General features: G+C 48.6%; 2 protein-coding genes across 2 annotated transcripts; one reads left to right on the forward strand and one right to left on the reverse strand.

Annotated features, from left to right (window-relative positions):
• Positions 1-918: 918 nt before the first annotated feature.
• Positions 919-12,352, forward strand: SYCE3 (synaptonemal complex central element protein 3). The gene is made up of 2 exons (XM_057743646.1): positions 919-1,047; positions 12,194-12,352. Exons 1-2 carry the CDS (start codon positions 939-941, stop codon positions 12,349-12,351), a joined length of 267 nt encoding a protein of 88 aa, XP_057599629.1. The 5' UTR covers positions 919-938; the 3' UTR covers position 12,352.
• A 1,386-nt stretch (positions 12,353-13,738) lies between these two features.
• KLHDC7B (kelch domain containing 7B) lies at positions 13,739-17,245 on the reverse strand. The gene is made up of 2 exons (XM_057741613.1): positions 16,178-17,245; positions 13,739-15,583 (listed from the first exon to the last, which is right to left on the reverse strand). The coding sequence occupies exons 1-2, from the start codon at positions 17,243-17,245 to the stop codon at positions 13,739-13,741; spliced, it is 2,913 nt and encodes a 970-aa protein (XP_057597596.1).
• Between the last annotated feature and the right edge of the window lie 1,073 nt (positions 17,246-18,318).

Consider the following 18,318-nt stretch of genomic DNA (forward strand, 5'->3'; position numbering starts at 1 on the left):
CAACCTTCTGCAACAGTCCATTTTCCAAACAGCAGCTGAAGTCTGCTGTTACCTTAAAACATAATCACATAATCCCCTGCTCTCTCAACCTCCAGTGGCTTCTCCTCACTCTCAAAATAAAACCAAAGTTCTTGCCTACTTAGTTGATCTCATGTCCTACCACTCTTCTCTCAACCCCATTCTCTATTCCTTAAAACACACCAGGGCCACTCCCACCTTTTCTTGAGCCATTGGCTCTGTCTGGAACTCTTCCCCTAGATCTTCACATGACAACTCCTTGTTGTCATTCAACTGGCAGTTCAAATGTCACTTCATTAGAAAGGACTTCTCTAACTTTACAAGCCAAAGCACTCCTCCCCGTGAAAAATCTTTATTACATCATCCTTCTTATTTTCTTTATAGCGGGGACCACAAGCTGAAGGTATCTTTATGAATCTGTTAACTTGGCTATTATCAGTCTCTCCCCCTGGAATGGAAACTCCATGACAGCATCCAGTCTGTTTGGATCCTCAGATACACTGCAGTGTCCCCAGAGCCATCGTAGATGTCTGGCACATAGTAGATGCCCAGTAAATCTGTAATCAGTGGTGGATAATGGACTGGATCTCAATTAAGGCAGCAACCTTGGAGAGAGGGAGGAAGGTACTGATAGGAGAGACCTTAAATAGCTGGACCACGCTATGATTTCCACACAAGGGCAGAGTTCAGTTCACTGGTGGCTCTCAAGCACTGACCCTTCCTGACCCATAGATGATTTAATGTTTATTCCATGAACAAATAAAATTAATAAGTTTCAGTGACCCCTTAGGTCAGGAAGATAAGAGAAGGAGTTAAAAATGACCTAAGTTTTCTGGCTTGGGCTACCTAGCTGTAAGTAGTGGAGCTAGAATTGAAACATTAGTCTGTCTCACTGCGTCTTCTTTCTGTGCACTGCCTAGATGGCTGATTCTGACCCTGGGGAAAGACACTATGACAACATGCTGAAAATGCTGTCAGACCTGAATAAAGACTTGGAAAAGCTATTGGAAGAGATGGAAAAAATCTCAGGTAGGATGTTTTCCCAGGCAGGGTACCTTCCCCCTTCTTTCCAAGAGCTCAAGTCCTCCCTACACTTCTCCCTACACTCAAATCAAGTACCCTCTCAACCAGGTCTTCCCTGGCTACTTTTCAACTTCTACACCATGTAACTACTGTACCACAAGATTTTATACTAACCACTGAATATTGCCTCGAATTGTTTTCTGATTATTTTATGTACGGTTGCATCTTATCTCTGCAAATGGGCTGTTATCTTCTTGAGGGCAGAAATAGCAACTTCTTCTTTTGTAACTGGGCACACAATACCATACCCAAGCTCAGGTACTCAGCAAGTGACAAACGGTGTTAATATAACACCTGTGAACAAAGTTGGAACATTCTTTCTGTGAATCATTTAAATAAAAACAGGTTCAGAGTTATAGTGCTAAGACTGGTGAGGTGCTGAAATGGGAGGTACAGCCCCATGTAATGAAGCAGCAATAGAGTTGAACAAATTTCTCCATTTTTGGAAAAGAATGTTAGTCTGTTATTTTATTCAATGTTTCCACTAAGCGGTAACTAGCAGTGGTAGTGATACCATTATAATTTCTTTAATTTGTTCTTTACTAGTTCAGAATATGTGTAATTCTTATAATCGTGTGAGCGTAAGTTTTGCTAGAGAAAATATAATGTAAAACAAATTTTAGAAAGCCTGCATACCCTACTGAAATGAAAACAAATTATTTTTAAGGACATTCTTAGTTTATAAATAATCTCCATTTATTACAACAGTCTTCAGAAAATTTCTTCTTAAGAAATGTTTACAATTTTGTGCCAATGTACTTGAAAGTTTTATATATACCTTAAAAAGTTGTATAATTCATTTTGCACTATGTTATTTGATTCCTTCACTCTAATTAAATATTCTCTTATGTAACAGCATTTACTAAGCACCTATATGTGCTTTTCTAAGAATACAAAGCTGAATAGAGATGCTCCTTCATTAGAAGAAGTGAGCGGGGGCCAGAAACAGACATCAAGGTGACTAATTATAATTTAAATATATAAATTAAAATTAAAGCACATTTTAACTTTATGTTAAAATTATAATCTGGCAAATGCTGATAGCGGTGTACACCAAGTACTGGGGAGGGAGCAGAAAAGGAGGAGAGGCTGACTGCTTGTGGAGGCAAGTGAGGCTTTGAACAGAGCAGAGCATTAGGGAAGGAGTAGGGAGTGGACAGGTGAGGTAGGGCCTGTGGGTAGAGAAGAGGGACAGTCCAGGAGAAGAGATGGCCAAGGCCATGTGCCGGTAAGGGAGAGACTCACATAGTCAAGAAGCCATATTAGTGCATGAGATTCACAAGGTGGCAGGCCAAAGAAAGAAGAGACTGAAAAGGTGAGAAGAAGGGTCTTCAATGCCAAGCCAAAGAGGTTTACCTTTCTTGTCTAGGTGATAGGGAGCCATTTGGGATTTCAAGGAAGACACTTGCTTTTAGACAGATACCTCTGGTAACAACAGTGTGAGAGATGGTTCAGAGAGGGAAGACTGGAGCCCAAAGGCCAATTAGGAATGTTTGCAGAACTAAAGGCTGAAAAGGAGCTAGTCTTAACTCAGGCTTGGCACTGAGAACAAGAACAGAATAGCAGATTTCTGTGATAGAATCTCAGTGATTTGTAAGAGCTCTTTATGTATTAAGACTATTAGATCCTTGTTCAAAATTATAGTAAATATTCTCCCAGTTTGTTTAATTTTGTATATGACGCTTTGGTAAACAGAAGTCTTATGTAGTAAAAATTTATCAATATTTTCCTTTTTGATTTATTCCCATTGCTGCGACGCCTAGAAGATCTTTCCCTAATCCAAGATCAGTGAAATAGTCATTTCCTTCTACTCTGTGTTCTTTTTTTTAAAACATTTAATTTTAAACTATCTAGTGTGCCAAAGGAACCAGGCTGTGTACTGCATTTTTATTTAGATTCACTAGAGTCTCTCTTTTTGGGCAAATATTCCAGGAATAATTAAGGTAATAGTTAAGTAAGTTATTAAGTAATAATAAAAGTTAATATTGCTAAGATGGTATTACTAAGGTAATAGTGTTGTAAAAAAAATGCCCTCTCACCTTAGAGACAAGGTTGACAGGTGTATGTATTGAAACAAATCACATAAAAGACTTAGCTTTGACAACTTTTAAAATTTGTCTTTTAAGTTTTCTAAGTAAACCTGAAATTGATACATTCAATTGTTGTATTTAAGCAGCTACACATCTTGGAAGGCTGTGCACTTCCTTTCTCACAGAAATAGAACAAATGTAGCCTGCATCCACTTGGTGTGAGTGAGGCTTCTGTTGTGCCTGATTCCACATCCCCTTCTCTTGGTGCTTTTCCACATCACATTCCTTGAATTGGTATAAGGTCTATTATTTCCCCTTTAGCTTATTCTTTCCTTCGTTTCACTTGCATGTATTTTCCTCTTTTTATAATTCTAATTTTATATCAATGTTCTGCACAGTTGTCTAATTTTGGAGGGCAACATAAATCTTTTAAAAATTGTCTTTAGCAGTTTATCAGCTGGAAAGGTATGTTTTTATCAACATATAAGCAACCACAGATTAAATAGTATCAAAATGTTTTGTAAAATTTACCTTTTGTAATTTCTTAAGTAAACGATATGTTCTTGGGCCCATGGATAAGGAAATTAGAGCTTACAGAGTAACTTGTTCAGGAAATTCCCTGGCAGTCCAGTGGTTAGGACTCAGCACTTTCACTGCTGGGGCCTGGGTTCAGTCCCTGATTAAGGAACTAAGATCCCGCATGACTCATGGCTCAGCCTAAATACATACATACACACACACATACACACACACACACATACATACATACACACACACACACACACATACATACATACACACACATACATATATACATACACACATACACACATACATACACACACACATACATAACTTGTTCAAAGGCAGTTGGTCAAATTGTAGTAATATCCAGGTCTACTCAACCTCTAGAGTCTTCTTTTTCTATATTCTGAAATTATATGTATAGTATTTGGAAACATCTCTTTACTGAACAGTTAATGGTGAAACCGCTAGAGATAATTTCTGATAATTTTTTCAATTTTTTCTTTGGCTAATGCTTTACGATTGTGTCATTTTGGGTATTTCATTTATCCTCCCACTTGATCCATTTCATCAGTATTTTCTAATTTATTAGATTACTACTATATACAGCAGAATTTTCTATGTGTGATTATTAGCACTAAAATAATTATTAAATTATTATAATGAATAATTATGCTTATATTTAATAAATATTGTTGATTCATAAACTGATAATTATTAAGTAATGATTTTTAAAAGAAACGCTGCATGTACATTGTTTTTTAAAATCCAAAGTAAACTCAATTAAAATAGAATATTGCAAAGAAACTGTAAAATCAACAAAATCCACCCACTCAGAATTAACTACTGTTAACGCTGGTGAACACAATTCCAAGTCTCTCTGCAAAACAGAATGATGGACTGACACGTGGATGCAGAGGGGGATCTTTCTTTCTGACAGGTACACTTCAATTAAAATGGAATCATACTGTATAAGCTACTTTTAAAATAGAGAGTGCTACCTTTAATTTCACTTAAGAATTTAAATTGAAGTGAAACTGAAGAAATTCTATACTTAAATATTTCTTCACCATAAAAATATATTAGCTTCTATAAGGTTGTTCTAAAATTAGGAAAATTTGTGGGGAAACATTACGGAAGTTAGTGTTATTTTTTCAGTTGTATGTTTTATCTTTATTCAGGATCTAATAACAGTAGTCAGTAATATTTATGCATTACTTATTAATTGCTATATACCATTCTAAGCACTATATGAATTTGTTCATTTAATTCTCACAACAATTTTTGACATACAGCGATTCTTATTATCCCTATTTACAAATAAAGAAACTGGGGCAAAACTGTCCTTCGTTATACTGTTACTTGCATTTGTATATTATCAAGTACAAATAATGTTTACATTAACAATAACATTTACACTCTATTCTGTAATCATAATTCTGTGAGACTTACACATTCTGTATTCAAATAACTCAGAGTTAAACCTAGTAACTGTAACTTTGGACATCGTGTTCCTTGAATTCATAAGTGCTTTTGTTTTTGAGAAGTATTTTTTTCTTTTCTTTTTATTATATCTATATGAGATGATGGATTTTTTTTGGGGGGGGGTTTGTGGGGTTTTTTGGTTTTTGTTTTTGGCTGCGTTGGGTCTTCAGTTGGGTCTTTGTTGCCGTGCAAGGGCTTTTCTCTGGTTGCAGCAAGCAGGGGCTGCTCTTCGTTGCTTCTCAAGTGTGGTGCCTTCTCTTGCTGGGGAGCACTGGCTCTAGGTGCGTGGGCTTCAGCAGTTGCAGCACGTGGGCTCAGTAGTTGTTCCTCGGCATGTGGGATCTTCCCGGACCAGGGATCGTACCTGTGTCATCTGCATTGGCAGGCAGATTCTTAACCACTGAGCCACCAGGGAAGTCCTGAGACACTACTTTTTGCTTCTCCATTCTTCTCAGTTATGGACACCTAGACTGCCTACAACTCTTCATCACCAAAAACAATACTGTAATGAACATCTTCGTACGTCTATGCTCAAGGATCTGTGTAACCATTTTAGGGGATACCAGATTACCTCACAGAGTGGCTGAGTCAGACTGTGCTCCCACCAGCAGTGCCTGGGGGTGCTTAGATCTCAGGAGCTCACGTACACTTGATATCATCCAGCTTTCTAATTTTGCCAGTCTAGTAGGCGTAAAGTGATATCTGATTGTTTTAATCTGTACTTCCCTAATGAATTCCAGGTCCTCCTCAAGTGCTTGTTAGTCTTTTGGTCGTCTTCTTATGGAGTGTAAGAGGCAGTGTGGGCACAGGCGCCTGATTACGCGGGTCAGATCCTGCCTGTGCTACTTGTTAGTTCTGTGACGCGGGCAAGCCGCTTAACCTCTCTGTCCTTCTGTTTCCACTTCTGAAAAAGGAAGACAATTATAATATCTATATCTTAAATGTAAGTAAATTTTTATTGAAATGAAATTCACATAAAACTAACCAATTTAAAGTATACATTCAGTGGCATTTAATACATTCATAATTTTGTGCAGCCACCGACTCCATCTAGTTCCACATTTTCAACACCCTAAAAAGACATTTTACACCCATTAAGCAGTCACTCCCATACCTCTCTATTCCCAACCCCTGGCAACCACCAATCTGTTTCCAGTCTCTGTGGATTTACCTATTCTGGATATTTCATATAAGAGAATCAGATAACATGTGACATTTTGTTTCTGGCTTCTTTCATCTAACATAGTATTTTAAAGGTTCACCCATGTTGTAGCATATATGAATACTTTAGTCCTCTATATGGCTAAATAATATTCCCTGTGTTCATCCATTGATGGATATTTGGGTTTTGTCCCAATATTTAATTATTGTGAATAGTGCCACTATGAACATTTGTATACGAGTATTTGTTTGAGTACCCATTCTTTATTGTTTGGGATACTATCTAGGAGCGGAATTGCTAGGTCATATGGTAATTTTATAGTTAGCTTTCTGAAGAATGTCAAACTGTTTTACACAATGGTGCACCAGTTTACAATCCCACCAGCAATGTACAAGGGATCCAATTTCTCCACATCCTCACCAGCACTTGTTATTTTCCAGAGGTTTTTGTTGTTGTTGTTGTTGTTGGATTTCTTTTATTGATTTGAATTAGTTTCTTGTATATTCTAGATATTAACCCATTATCAGTTTTAGGATTGTAAATGTCTTCTATCATTTGTATGAAAAATTTGTCCGTGTTGTCCTTAGTTGAAAAAAATATTTGATAAAATCAAATTCACCAACATTTTGCCTTCCGGGTTGTGATTTTTAAGAAGTTCCTGGATCACAGGTATTCTGCTAAATTTTGATCTATAAATGTTATTTTAGCTTTCATATTTATGTCTCTAATCCATCTGGAGTATACGGTCCTTTTTTCTCCTTTTTTCAGGAGACATATATTTCTGAAGGATTTTTTGGTGTTATTTTTGTCATATACTAAATTCCATACACCCTTAGGTCTATCTCTGAGCTTACTATTTTCTTTCATTGGCCTATTTGTCTCTGCCACACTATTTTTAAAATAGGGCTTTAGGGAATTCCTTGGCAGTCCAGCGATTAGGACTCCACACTTTCACTGCTGAGGGCCAGGGTTCAATCCCTGGTTGGGGAACTAAGATCCCACAAGCCACACAGCATGGCCAAATTAATTAATTAGTTAATTAATTAAATTAGGGCTTTATAGGATGTCTAGATATCTAATAAGGCATATCCCCCCCCCCTTTTAGCTGTTCTTTTTTAAGATTGACTTGACTATTGGACATTTATTCTTTCATATACACTTTTATAATTTACAAATACTGAGAGTTTTATCTCTTACCTTATACCTCTTATTTCTTTAAAATTTTTAAATTCCATTTACCAGCATCTTCAATACCAGTAACATTATTAGAAAGCATCCTTGTTTGATTCCCAAAAGAATTTATCCACAGTTTCTCCATTAAATATAATGTTTGCTATAAGTTTTTGGTATATCACCTTTACTAGGTGAAAATGTCTCCTTCTGTTCCTAATTTTTAGAGTTTTTATTTTCTAAAATCACAAATAGGTATTAAACTTTGTTAACTGCTTTTTTTTCATTAACTGAGATATTACTATGATTTCCCCCCTTTTATTAATGTAGTTAATTATGCTGGTTGATTTTCTGATACTTGACTATCCTTGAATTTCTTTTACAAACTCTACTTGATCAAAACATTTTTTTTTTTTTTTTTTTTGGCACACAGGCTTAGTTGCTCCGAGGCATGTGGGATCTTCCTGGAGCAGGGATAGAACCTGTGTCCCCTGCATTGGCAGGCAGATTCTTAACCACTGCGCCACCTAGGAAGCCCAAAACATTTTTTTTAATGTTTATTTATTTATTTGGCTGTGCCAGGTCTTTGTTTCAGCAAGCAGGATCTAGTTCCCTGACCAGGGATCAAACCCAGGCCCCCTGCATTGGTTAGATCTTATTTATTTATTTACTTACTTACTTACTTTGGCTGCGTTGGGTCTTTGTTGTTGCACATGGGCTTTCTTTAGTTGCAGAGAGCGGGGGTTGCTCTTCATTGTGGTGTGCAGTCTTCTCACTGCGGTGGCTTCTCTTGTTGCGGAGCATGGGCTCTAGGGGCATGGGCTTCAGTAGTTGTGGCTCTTGGGCTTAGTTGCTCTGTGGCAGGTGGGATCTTTCCGGACCAGGGCTCGCACCCGTGTCCCCTGCATTGGCAGGCGGATTCTTAACCACTGTGCCACCAGGGAAGCCCCATGATTAGATCATATTATATTTAGGATTTTACATCTATTTTCATGTGAGACACACCTATAATTTTTTCACATAATCTTTGTCTGGTTTTAAAATAAAGCAGCTTAGGGAAAATTATGTTTTTATTTTTGCTTATCTCTGTTCTCAAATTTTCTACAGTGTAAATGGAATGCTTCTATAAAACACTTTTCTTAAAAAGTTACACCAATCCACACAGTCAGCTTATCAGTCTTCCCTCTTTTTCTAATTTCTGGAATCACTTACATTAGATAAGAATTAACTGTTCTTTCAAAGTTTGGTAGAACTCATGTGTAAAACCATCTGGGACCTGAGATTTGAGGAGGCTGACCTTCACCATTTACATTTTAAAATGTTGATTCTTCCATTTTGCCAATGATGTGAATTAGCCTGTGGGCCATAAACTCCCGGCTTCTCTTCATCCCTTTATCACCTGGCTCAACTGGCCTTGTCATTCCTGTTCCCTGCTTCTACCTCTTCTACTGTCAGAATAAATCTACTTACTGCATCCCTCGTTAGTCCTCCCCTCTCCTACACAGATTTTTGGAACACTTTATCCACATCCTTTACTGAACCCTGCATCTAGGTGCACATTTTAGCACTTTTTAAAATTTCTGTTAAAAATGGACATGGCCCTACCCAGCAGGTTATCAGAGTGGGGTGAGCCCTAACTGCCTCTCAGAATATCTGCTGTTCAGGCCCCTCCAGACATTAGCACCTTGGCTTTGCTCTTGCGCAGGCCTTTCCAAAAGCCCTCTGAGAGGGCCTGCCCTCACTACCTGGTCTAAAGACTCTTCCTACCCCATTTCTCTGTCACAATACATGTTGCTTCACAGCTCCTTTCACAATGTGTAACTGTCCTATGTGTTTATTATCTGTGTCTTCCCACTGCAACTAGTATAGATGCTCATGAGGGCAGGGATGTGTCTATCCTGTAGGACACCCAGCCTTTTTGGCACCAGGGACTGGTTTTGTGGAAGACAATTTTTCCACGGAATGGGCTGTGGGGGGAGATGGTTCAGGTGGTAACGTGAGCGATGGGGAGTGGCAGAGGAAGCTTTGCTGGCTCAACCACCGCTCACCTCAGGCCAGTACCAGTCTGCGGCCTAGGGGCTGGGGACCCCTGCTGTAGGAGACTGCTGGATCATCAGGGCTGCCGTAGCAGGATGCCAGCACAGGGCAGGTGCTCAATACATATTGAACGAATGAAAAACTCAGGAGACATATATTTCTGAAGGATTTCCAGATGATTGTAAGTCCTTCCTATTCTATATATTCTAATTTTTCCCCCTTGGATCAAATCACAAGAGGGCTATGCACTTGATATAGTGGTTTAGTGTCTCATTGAATTGCCTTTTCTGAACTGTGCTTTGGTACTGTGCCACCAGCTTTCTTTTACTAGTGATTACAATTGTAGACATAGAAGAATGTCTTTGTATTTAAAATAGGGACGTTGTCAAGGACATTTTCAACTATATCACATACCTCTCATGAAATATACCTATAGGAAAATTCTTTCTTAGGATAAAAGCGTCTTTAAACAATGTGTTTGTTTCTATTTTATGGTCACTGAATCTTTTCTTTTTTTAATGATTTTCTATTTATTTATTTATTTATTGGCTGTGTCGGGTCTTCATTGCTGCACACTGGCTTTCTCCAGTTGCGGCGAGTTGGGGCTACTCTTCATTGTGGTGTGGGAGCTCCTCATTGCGGTGGCTTCTCTTGTTGCGGAGCATGGGCTCTAGGCTCGAGGGCTCCAGTAGTTGCGACACACGGGCTCAACAGTCGTGGCTCACGGGCTCTGGAGCACAGGCTCAATAGTTGTGACACATAGGCTTAGTTGCTCTGCGGCATGTGGGATCTTCCTGGATTGAACCCATGTCCCCCGCATTGGCAGGCGGATTCTTCACCACTGCACCACCTAGGAGGTCCCTATGGTCACTGAATTTTATAACTGAGCATGTTTCTTTCTCCGCTTTGGCCCCAGGAAACTCAGGGCTAGAATTTCAGCAGCTATGTAGGACTATACAAGATTCATTTCTATGAGCCGTTTTTTGTTTGTTTTTATTTTTGTTTTATTTATTTTATAGTAAGAGTTTCTCCTTTCTTGAGCACCTAATGTGTGCGAGGCAGTTTACACATATCGGCCGTTTAATCTTCACAGCAAGCAGTGAGATCCGGACATTGTCCATCCTTTACATATGATGGGATGAGGTTAGTAAGTTTAAATCACTTACTCCAGGCCACGCAGCCAGTGAGTGGAGAGCTGGGAAGCAGACTCTGCCCTGGCTGCCAGGTCCATGCTCCACCTGCTGTCCAGATGGCCTGACGTGGTGGTCTGCAGCCTTCCTGCATCAGAATTACCCAGGATGTTCGTTAAGATGCAGGTTCCTGGACACCATTGCCAACCTGCTACACAAGAACCTCTTTGAGTTCTGAGAGAGGCCAGCAGTCTACATTTTAACAGGTGTCCCAGGTGGCTCTCATGCTTCCAGAAGTTCGAGAATCCCTGTGCTAGCTGTCTATAGTCATATGCTCTCTATCTGTCAAGGTGTACTGCACGTATCTTCTGTAACAACTTCCCCTAACCAAACAGATGCCACCTTGTGTTAAACTTCAAGTCTGCCACACTGCTGACCTCGCTTGTGTGTAGACATACGTATGCATTTGTTATTAATCATTCTGCCTATCTCTCTCTCCCTGTTTTTTTTTTCTGGCCAGGCTGCACAGTTTTGGGATCTTAGTTCCCTGACCAGGGATTGAAGGGTTGCCCTTGACAGTGAAGGTGCAGAGCCCTAACCACTGGACCGCCAGGGAGTTCCCTGTCTGTCTCTTCTTTGGTTAATTTCCTGAAGGACATAGTTTCCCAAAGTATCCAGCATCCTTTAGCCCAGCCAGGAGACGTTCTAAGGGCATGTATTTCTGCACAAAGAGACAACCTTGTTCTTTGTACTTCTAAAGGAGAGACTCACACCAGCGGGGGGGCAGGTGCTGCCGAGGGAAGGAGGTGGGGGTGGGGTTTCCGCCCACACCACTGGATTTGTACAGTAAGCACATGTTCAGCTATAGGCCCAGGGGACGCTGCCCTCAAGTTGCTCTCGAAGGGAAAGAGCAAGAAGTTTGGTCAGCGCAGTGGTGAGCACCACAAGATACCTAACATGGAACCCAGTAAAACTGCCCTGAAGGAGGAGCCCCCGGACGGGCCTTCATGAAAGCAGAGAGGTGCCCGGGTGGAGGTGGGCAGGCATCCCAGGCCCATGAGCATGAGATGACCCGAGGCTGGAGCCTTGCGGCAGTGGGAGGGGTCAGCCCTGCCTGAGTATGTGAGCTTCGGGGGGGTTATGGCTTCTTGGGGGTCACCCTGCAACCACTTACCTACATGCAGCCATGAACTGCATACAGTTAAGGACCTGTGATCACCCTCATTTTCCCTAACATTTCACGTCAGACTGGCCTCCAACCTTTCAGCGTCCTGGGCTGGTGTACCCAGAAATTAAGACGTGTGTGCGATTGGAGAAGGTTCGTCATTGCTCTGTGTAGACAGAAGTTTTAAGTGGGGTTGGTAGGAGCCCCGTACCACATGGTCGCCCCGCTGTCGCTCCTTAGAGTACCTGGGTGACTCAGCGCGTCCTGTCCCCAGGGTGCTGGGCACGAGCGGAGGCACCCAGCCCTCGCCCTCGCAGGGGGGCCCCAGCGCGGCGGCCGCACGCGCGCCCCCGGCGTGGCCTGATCTGGGCCCGTCTGGCTGTTGCAGTGCAGGCCACGTGGATGGCCTACGACATGGTGGTGATGCGCACCAACCCGGCGCTGGCGGAGTCCATGCGGCGGCTGGAGGACGCCTTCCTCAGTTGCAAGGAAGAGATGGAGAGGAACTGGCAGGAGCTGCTCAGCGAGACCAAGCGCGCGCAGTAGGTCCCGCCGCATTCCTCCCCCACGCGGCGCCGGCCCGCGCAGGTTCGGCAGAGTCACAGTGACCCCCGCACTGGGCCTGTGCACAGAACTTGTTTCCCAATAAACTTATCTTCAAGTACAGCCTGAGGACCCTTTCTGTCCCACCCAGCTGCATCTCAGACCTTGCGGACGGCACAGGAGAAGGGCAAGATGCAGATGCTCTCGATGAAGTAGACACAGGCAGTGCCCGTGGTGCCGAACTTAGAATAGAAAACAAAAAAGGAGCCAGACGGAGGGTGGGACAGGCACCAGTATTCAGTCAGATTCATTTACCTTCCTACAGTGAGTGCCAAAGCAGATAAGGGGGAGCATTACTTATTCAGTTGTGTGCCGGGGCCCTGGGCTGGGCACTCCTGGGTGTGTCCCTGTGTTCTCAGAGCCCGGTTTCAGACAAGAAAAGCAATGTTAAATGTCTCATCCAATCCACACAGCTAATAAGGGGCAGAACGAGGGCAAAACCCAGGCCTCGCCTAGGAAGGGGGCTGGTGGGAAGTGGGGCGGGCTTCTGGAGCGGCTGAGTGGTGGGGAGAGACCGCACCAGGCTGCAGAGGGGTATGGGCTGAGTGGTCCTGGCTGGCCTGGGCTGGGGTCTGGGCAGGGGCTCCAGCCAGCAGGGCGCTTTCACAGACAAGGGTTCTAGGCCCTTGAGGTCAATCAGACAAAAGAGGGCTTCAGAGCTGTTCCAGGGGAGAGCCAGCCTGGCTCCGGGAGGCCTCAAGACAGGCAGAAAGCCCCAGAGTCAAGGCTGTTTTCCTGGGGACTTCTTTGCTCTCTGGTCCCCCTTCCCACCCCTTTGAGAGGTCCTTGCCTGGCCTGGAGCCCCAGGGACAGACCCTAGGAAGCAGAAGGTGTTCCCGGCCGTCTCTTTCCTCTGCTCAGGGGTCACCAAGCTCTCAGTGAGCCAAGTCCTGGTCCACAGGGACACGTCAGGCTCTCGGAGCCCAGGGAGTCCCACGGGCAGGTAATTCCCATGCAGTGGGGCGGTTCTGTGAGAGGGGCTCTCTGCCTGGAGGAGGGGGGGTGAGCGCTGGGTGACCCAGGAGGGAATTAAGTCATAAAGGCAGGAAACAACTTGGGTGTGGGGGGAGCTGAGATGCCAGGCTAGGGACACCCAGCAACCAGCTCCCAGGTACAGGGAGCCTGGGCTCTGCGGGGGTGAGGGCTCAGGGGAGGGGAGGGGGTGGAAGGGGGAGTCAGGAGGCTTATAACAGAAAAGGAAAGTTGTCCCGGGAACAACAGCAGCAAGTTCTGGATCACAGCCTCCTCCCTGTGCCCCTCCTGCCCTCAGACCCTGTCCCAGGGTCTCCCTGGAGAGCAGCGCTGAAGTCCCTGGTGTTCCAGCAGCTGCTCAGAGGGCAGTCTGCAGTGGGTCCCCTGGGGGCAGAGTCAGGATGAACGGGCACAGGACCCCTTTGATCCCCAGGGGAAAAGGCTGCAGCTCCTTGGCCTGGAACTGGGCGGTTCCCTCAGAGACTGTGAGGGTGGCTGTGACCTGGTGGTTGAGGCAGTAAATGGTGTTGCCCACCACCGCACAGCGGAGTGGGGCGGGGTCGGGCAGGGGCAGGGAGGCGGCCCGGCTCCAGGAGCTCGTCACGGTGTTGTAGCGCATCACCGCAGCACCCACACCGTGCAGCAGGTCAAAGCGGTACAGGAAGCCCCCCAGAGCCACCATGTCGCTGGACCGCCGGTGGCTGGCACTGTAGGGGCACTCGTCCCACGTGTCCTTCGCGGGGCTGTACCTGAGCAGGCGGTAGAACAGATGGCCCCCGGTGACATAGATGTCCCCCTGGCAGGCCACAGCTTCGTGAGCCACAGGGAAGGTGCCTGCGGGGAGGGGCGCGCAGGAGGTCCAGGCATCCGTGCGCGGGTCGTAGCGCTCCATGCTGTACAGACACTCGCCCCCGATGGCGTAGAGCAGCCCGTCCAGTGCCACCAGTTTGAGCTGGGCCCGCGCCTGCTGCATGGGCCGCACCCGGCTCCAGATGTCGGTCAGAGGGTTGTAGCAGAAGACCTCGTTGGAGCAGACGGCCTCAGCACCGGATCCTCGGAGGCCCCCCGCCAGGAACAGGTAGTTGTGCAGGGTGCAGAGGCCACAGCCCCGGAGCGGGGCCTCCGGGGGCACCTGGGTCAGGGGCCGCCACGTGTTCTCTCCGGGGTGGAACACGTGCAGGTACGTGCGGGGGGGCGGGGGGGCGGGCCCCACCGCGGGAGCCTCCTCCCCTCGAGGGTCCCTTGTGAGCCCCGAGCGGCTCACCCGGTAGAGGCTGGGCAGCACGAGGACCCCCAGCGCCGCCTGGCCCCGGCCGGTCCGAAGGCTCAGAATACGCTCCCGCTCAGCCCCACTCAGCTGCCGGTAGAGGCTTGGGTCTCCAAGCACGTGTAGCAGATTCTCGCTCATCCAGGAATAGGTCTCCTGGGCCAGGCCGGGGTCCCCATGCTGCTGGGCAAAGGCCAGTGCCTGCAGACAGCTGCCCAGATCCAGCCATCGCGGCAGAGCCACTGCCGAGGCCCTGGGCGTCTGGGGCCCCTCCACCACCCCCCAGCCCCCAGGCCTCTGCAGAAACACCATGAGTTTTCGGGCCTCCTTCTGCTTCTCAGTGAGGACCTGCCCACTCCCTGCGGGGCCGGGCCCCTCCCGGGGCACCTGTCCTCGGCGCTGCCCTGGGGCTGCCGGGCTGGCCTCATGCTCAGAGCTCTGGGATATTTCACACAAGCTGCGTTTCCGTGGCCGGGGGACAGGCTGTGAGTCCCGCCTTGTAACCGGGGAGGGTGCAGGACCAGGCTGGGTCTGCTCCGGTGGCCGTGAGGGGACCCTGGGCTCTGCAGCTCTGGGCAGCGAGTCTGGATGTTTCTCCTCGATGCTCTCCCCTCTTGGGCCTAAGGGAGGACCTGCAGTGGGAGCCTCGCTGGTCTCGATGCTACTCGGCTGTGGCCGAGCTCCAGCCTCAGCCAGGTCCCCTGTGACCAGTCCAGCTGAGCCATGCCTGTCCTCACGGATGGGGACGGCCTCTTCAGGGGGAGAAGCAGACTCTCTGTTCTCGGAGGGTGTGGAAATTCTGGGCTCTCTGGGGCTCTCCAGAGCTGCCCTTGGGACTATTCCTTGGGGCCTGTCTGGCCTGGGGAAAGGGTGACTCCTAAGAACCATCGAAATAAGGTTTCCCCAGCTCGTTGAGAATTGCCCCTCCTGACTGCCCTTGCAGAGAAGCACACTGGGCTCCTGAGATGCAAGCCTTGACCCACTGGCAGGGGCAGGTGCAGGGGATGGGGCTGGGGATGGGGCTGGGGCAGAGGCAGGGCCTGGCACCACTTTGAGATTTTCATCCTCAGCGGGACCTTGGCTAACTCTGAGGGGCAAAGAGTCTGAAGGAGAGGAGGTCGGAAGAGTCGGGGCTACAGGTAAGAGACCTGGGTGGGGATGTGCTGCGGGTGGGGAACCTGAGGAGGGGAGGGGTTTAGGGGTGCATGGAGGGGACATGACGGAGGGGCTCAGGGAGGGGACGCAGCTGCGAACCTCTGCAACTCGTTTCCTTCTGTTGGAACCACCAGCCACCTGGCCTTGCAGGGGTCCTCTCCCTTCTCTAATGCTGTGGCCCCCTTGCTCCTCTGTCCCTCCAGGCCTTGAACTGAAGAAAGGGTGGTCTCCAGAGCCACTAGCCCCAGTGCCGGCCTCTGTGTTCCCCTGCCCTTGGGACAAGAGTAGGCATCCCCCCTGTGGCCCCTCTGGGGATAGGCCCATGGAGCCTGGGGCCTGGCTGACGCTTCCAGGGACAAGGACCTCCCTCCTCACCCAGGGCCAGCCTTCCATGGAGGCTGGAGACCCCTGAGACTCCCTGGGGGCCAGGGTCCCAGCCTCCCTGCTCTCATCAGCTTTGGCTTCTGAGTCCAGAGCTAGGACTGGGACTGGTTGGGGACTGCTCTTCCCCTGCCCCTTCTCTAAGACATCTGTCGGGGGCCTCGTATTCAGGGTGTGTGATGGGGGCAGCTCCTGGGGGAAAGGGAGCCCCTGGGAGCCCGCGGGGAGGCTGCTGGCTGCACCCACAGCATCCCACACACTCACCGCAGCGCCCCGGGAAAGGGGGGCCCGCTTCAGCGAACGGCGGGGTCTCGCTCCTGACCTGCGGTCCACCTGCAACCCCTTGCTGCCTGGGCCCCTCCCCAGTGAGCCAGGTGACCCCACACCTTGCTGCCAGGGGCTGGTGTCTCGTTCCACCGTGTGGGCTGTGGCCTTGTGAGCTGGTGCCTTGGCTCGGACGCCCCCTGCCTCCACCTGCAGCTCCACGTCTCTTCCAGGACTCCAGGGGCTGAAGTGTATCAGGACGGGCGCAGACATCCCCTTTGCTTTGCTCCTACCCAGGAGGGCAGCGCCTGGCCTGCGAGTCTCCCTTCCTTTTCCTCGGGGGGCTTCTGGAGTGGCATTACCATGCTGCCGTCCCAAGGACCCTCCGCTGGCCACCTCACCAGGTGTCTCGCGTGGAGGTATGGCTATGGCCAGACCGCCACCTCCCGGGGGCTCCTGGGCCTGGGCCTCCGCTGCCGCTGGACTCCCCTGGCCACATCCTGGAGGGTCTGGCTTCCCCTGCCCGCAGCTGTGTCCCTCGACGCCACCGCTGACCTTGGACTTCAGGGACAGGGCTGGCCCGGCTCCTCCCCCCTGAGATGGCCGAGGGGCTGTGGCTGCCGGCCCTGCCGCCTCCTGGTCCTGCCCAGCGCCAAGCCAGCGCCAGGCCAGCACCGTGGCGGCCACCACAGCCAGCCCCAGCAGGGCCCGCACAGCGCCACCCCAGTCTTCGTCCCCGTCCCCGTCCCCATCCCAGCCCCATCCGGGGCTGTCAGCCTCCGCGGCACCCTGGGGCATGGCCTGGGCGCAGACACAGCCCGGGGAGCCGGGCAGCAGGCTGGGAGCGACGTGCCGCACACACCACGTCTCGCTTCAGGCCTGGGTGCCGCCTGGTTGTCACACAGATGGCATCCGCGACACGCCCCGCCCAGAGGGCTGCCCGGCTAAGGTGGCCCTGTGCCGGGGCCAGTGCGCCACCCAACCCAGGAGGGGTGGGTCTCTGTCTGCACCTGGGCTTGGGTGTTGTCAGGAGGGCCTGGCTGGAGGGATCTGCTCCCCGAGCTCAGGGCCGCCCAGGCCCGCCCAGCTCCTGCCCCTCCCTTTCTCCGTAGGTTCCAGTGGCAGATTGCAGCGTTCCTCAGCACTGTTCCGACATCCCAGCCCACCCACTTCTGCCTAAGGGACCCTCACACCCCCAAACTCGTCCCACACCCCTGTGTCCCTCCTGAGCTCGGGGCCAGCCTCAGGGGGCTCTGGCTGGGAAGAGTTACCCACAGGAAGATGTTATCTGTAGCTACAGCAACACGATGAGGCCCCGATGAAATTACCAGAAACCCGAGAAGACTCTTCCATTCTGGGCGGGAGGGAGTGGGTCCCTGAGGAGGGGGCGCGTGGGGGCGAGGCCCAGCACACAGATGGGCTGCTGGGAAGGTGTGCAGGTGTGGAGTGGAGGCTGGCACTGCTCCCTCCCGGACCCACAGGTGCTCAGGAGGGGCCAAGGCTGATTCCCTTCCCCTCCTCCAGCAGCCTCTGGACTCCCCCTGCCCTGAGCTCAGAAGAGATGGGATGGTTGTCAAAAGGAATGTTCAAGCTATCAAGAGTAAAGAGTGAACAAAGTAAAGAAAATCCAAAAGTCATGCTTTCCTCTTTATTGGCCTGGCTTATCACAACCTTCTGAAGCCTCTTGGACCTCCCTCTGGGCCATCTTGACTGCCAGACGCCACTCACGCCGGCGGAGAACCCCAAGCCCTGCCAGGTCCAGCTCCCACCACCGTCACCGCTCAGCCCTGGAAGCCTTCGGAGACCCTCCTCTGGCCCCGGGACGCGATCAGCCTGGCTTCTGGTGCTTTGTCTCAGGCCTCAGCCTTCCC

Source organism: Hippopotamus amphibius, chromosome 7, assembly GCF_030028045.1.
Source record: "Hippopotamus amphibius kiboko isolate mHipAmp2 chromosome 7, mHipAmp2.hap2, whole genome shotgun sequence".
Lineage (NCBI taxonomy): Eukaryota > Metazoa > Chordata > Mammalia > Artiodactyla > Hippopotamidae > Hippopotamus > Hippopotamus amphibius.